Source organism: Lycium barbarum, chromosome 8 (assembly GCF_019175385.1).
Source record: "Lycium barbarum isolate Lr01 chromosome 8, ASM1917538v2, whole genome shotgun sequence".
Classification (NCBI taxonomy): Eukaryota; Viridiplantae; Streptophyta; class Magnoliopsida; order Solanales; family Solanaceae; genus Lycium; species Lycium barbarum.
In genome coordinates this window covers 4,774,296-4,777,184 of record NC_083344.1, presented here as the reverse complement: position 1 = coordinate 4,777,184, position 2,889 = coordinate 4,774,296, and the positions used below count along the sequence as shown (strand labels likewise).

The 2,889-nt window shown below is 35.6% G+C and overlaps 1 protein-coding gene across 1 annotated transcript; it reads right to left on the bottom strand.

Moving 5' to 3' along the window:
* Positions 1 to 132: 132 nt before the first annotated feature.
* LOC132605774 (CBL-interacting serine/threonine-protein kinase 11-like) lies at positions 133 to 2,287 on the bottom strand. The gene is made up of 2 exons (XM_060319009.1): positions 1,499 to 2,287; positions 133 to 1,152 (listed from the first exon to the last, which is right to left on the bottom strand). The coding sequence occupies exons 1-2, from the start codon at positions 2,084 to 2,086 to the stop codon at positions 400 to 402; spliced, it is 1,341 nt and encodes a 446-aa protein (XP_060174992.1). The 5' UTR covers positions 2,087 to 2,287; the 3' UTR covers positions 133 to 399.
* Positions 2,288 to 2,889: the final 602 nt, after the last annotated feature.

The following is a 2,889-nucleotide window of genomic DNA, read 5'->3' as shown; positions in this document are numbered from 1 at the left end:
ATATACTAAAGATTTCGACGGAATTGCCAAAAAAGATATTGAGCACAATTTAGCCACGAGAGATAACTCACTTATTTCTCGAAAAGGGATAAAAAAAACATGCTCAATAGTACAAATAAATATAAAAACATATACACACAATAGGAGTGTAGTTTTATTCCTCACAACAAAATTCTCAACCCACATACAAAAAAATATTAACAATATGGGTAAGTGATGAATAACTTCCCTTTATTCATCGATCCTTTTTTTTTTTTTTCTCTCCTTTTAATATACTCTCCTTCTTATGTACAAAGCACACTGACTTGTATTTAGTTTTCTTTCTGAACATTTTCTAGCCCATAGTATAACTAAAAAATATTGTGACCAAAGGCAAATCATAAATCTACTAACTCTAGTTCATGGATTCACCTCTGTCGAAACCAGAACTTCCGTCGGTTGTTGGCCGAGAATTTCTGGCTTCATTTTATTCTTCAATATTTCTTTGTACATATCAATATCCCCAACTTTTCGACGAACCTCAACAACCACAAAACCATCTATCACTCTGTTAATTTCCATGTTCATAATCAATTTACCTTTCTTCAACTCCACTCCCCATTCTTTTTTCTTCTTCAACCTGATATTCTCCTTCTTTGCCATCTCCTCCACTCTCTCCATTGCTATCTCCAACGACCCTGCAACAATTAATCTTTCGAAATCCTCCAACGGGTTGCATCCATCGTTTAACAACCCTGAGAGGTCTAATCCCAAAGAGAACGAAATTATATCAAAAGCATTCAAATAAGAGTTCTTGTTCTTGTCTTCTCCCTCCTTGACCTCTTCTATTTCCGTGTCAGACGTGGATGGACCCATTGAATCTAAATTCTGAATCCGTCTGTGAGGCTTACCGTCTTCCTCACAGAATTTAACACGTTTCAAGCCCTTCTTAAACCAAGGGTCGTTGATGATTTCTTCAATGGTTATTCTTGTCATAGGATTTGTGTCAAGAAGTCGACGTAAAAATCGTTTTAACTCGGATGACATCCATTTAGGACACTTGAATTCTCCATTGCAAATCTTATGGTACATCCCCATGAGATTTGAATCATGGAATGGCAAATATCCAGCATTTAACACAAACAAGATGATTCCACAGGTCCATACATCTACCTGTTAGAAAATAAAATAACAGAAAGTTAGAAAAAACGCTTTGAAATGAGAAAAACTTTCTTTAAAGAGATATTGCTATGGAAAAATACAAACAAATTCCTTGAAGATGCAATAGAGTTCTAAATTGACTTTGCCTGTTGTCATGAAAAGGATGAATTTATCGAATTGAAAGAAAATTATTCAGAATAGTCATCTTATTTTATGAACAAACATGTTGTATAAGAACAATTCCACTTTATCGAAGTAAAAGAAAACCATTCAGATTAGTCATCTTATTTAATGAACAAACATATAGCACACAAACAATCCCATTTTATATCAAATCACAAGCTATAAATTAACATACCTTAGCTCCATCATATCCTTTCTTTGTTAGAATATCTGGTGCCACGTAAGATGGGGTGCCACAAAGCGTGTGTAACAACCCATCTTGTTGTACTTGTTCCGTTAATGCACTTAGCCCAAAATCAGACACTTTCAAATCACCATTTTCATCAATCAGCAAATTTTCCGGTTTCAAATCACGGTGGTAGACGCCGCGGGAATGACAGTAACGAATGGCGGAGATGAGTTGTTGGAAAATTTTCCGAGTCTGATCTTCGGAAAATTTTCCAGCTTTCGCGATTTTCGCGAACAATTCGCCACCCTTGACGAATTCCATGACGAAGTAGATCTTTGTCTTGGTAGCCAGCACTTCGTCAAGCTTGACGATGTGAGGGTGACGTAAGCGACGCATGATTGAGATCTCACGTTTGATGTTCGACATCATAATTACGTTACTAACTCTTGATTTATTGATTATTTTTATTGCCACGCTATGGCCATCTTTGATGTCCCTAGCGTGGTACACTTTGGCAAATGCGCCACATCCAAGGAGTTTTCCTAGCTCATATTTACCGAATATTGTAGTGGTTTCTGAAGAACCTGAGGCCATAGCCGGCGTGTATGCGCCGGCAAGAGCCAAATGTTCGATCTCGAGAATTAAAATGTCGAGATCGAACTAGTGACTGATTAATGACAAAGAAGCAAATTGATAGAGCGATAGAGCAATTTTGGAGGTTGTTGTTGTTCTGTGAAAAGGGATAATGACAACAAGACAAAAGAAGAAGAAAAAATGAATCCCACAACTTTAGCCTCTCTGGCCACTATATATATAGGGGTCTTTTTTGTTTTTTTTAATTTCAATTTAACACTAAAAAAAAGGGTAGTAATGTATTAATTGCAGACCGTGAGATGTCTATCCCCACACGTCATTATAACAACATCTTTTGTACTATACTCTTCTTAAAATATAGTATTGAGTTTCAATTTGTGCAAGTCAACAAATGGTTTGTTTAATGCGTGTCGACCACTTGGTCCATCTATGTTTTGTCTGAGTCATAATATCATTGTTTATCTTTTCTTCCAAGGGTAAGTAGTTGTGGATATCCAGCTAATTTAGGGGATTTTCAGATGATTAATTGTTAAAACGAGTATTTTTTGTTAATTTTTTTTTCTTTTTACGAGAAGTAGAAAAGGTAGAAGATAGAACTTTTGGTGGAAGTTTGGAACTGGAACTCTATATCTAAAGGGTGCAAGTGCAATGACAACCATTAGGTTTTACTCAAATTCCATAGAATTGTAAGTACAGCAAAAGGGAACTATTTCTCTAATAGAAGGTAATGTAAATATTTTAAACACTTTGAAGTATCTGGAAAATTATTGCTCTGTTTTCATTTTCTTATAAGCATAACAAGT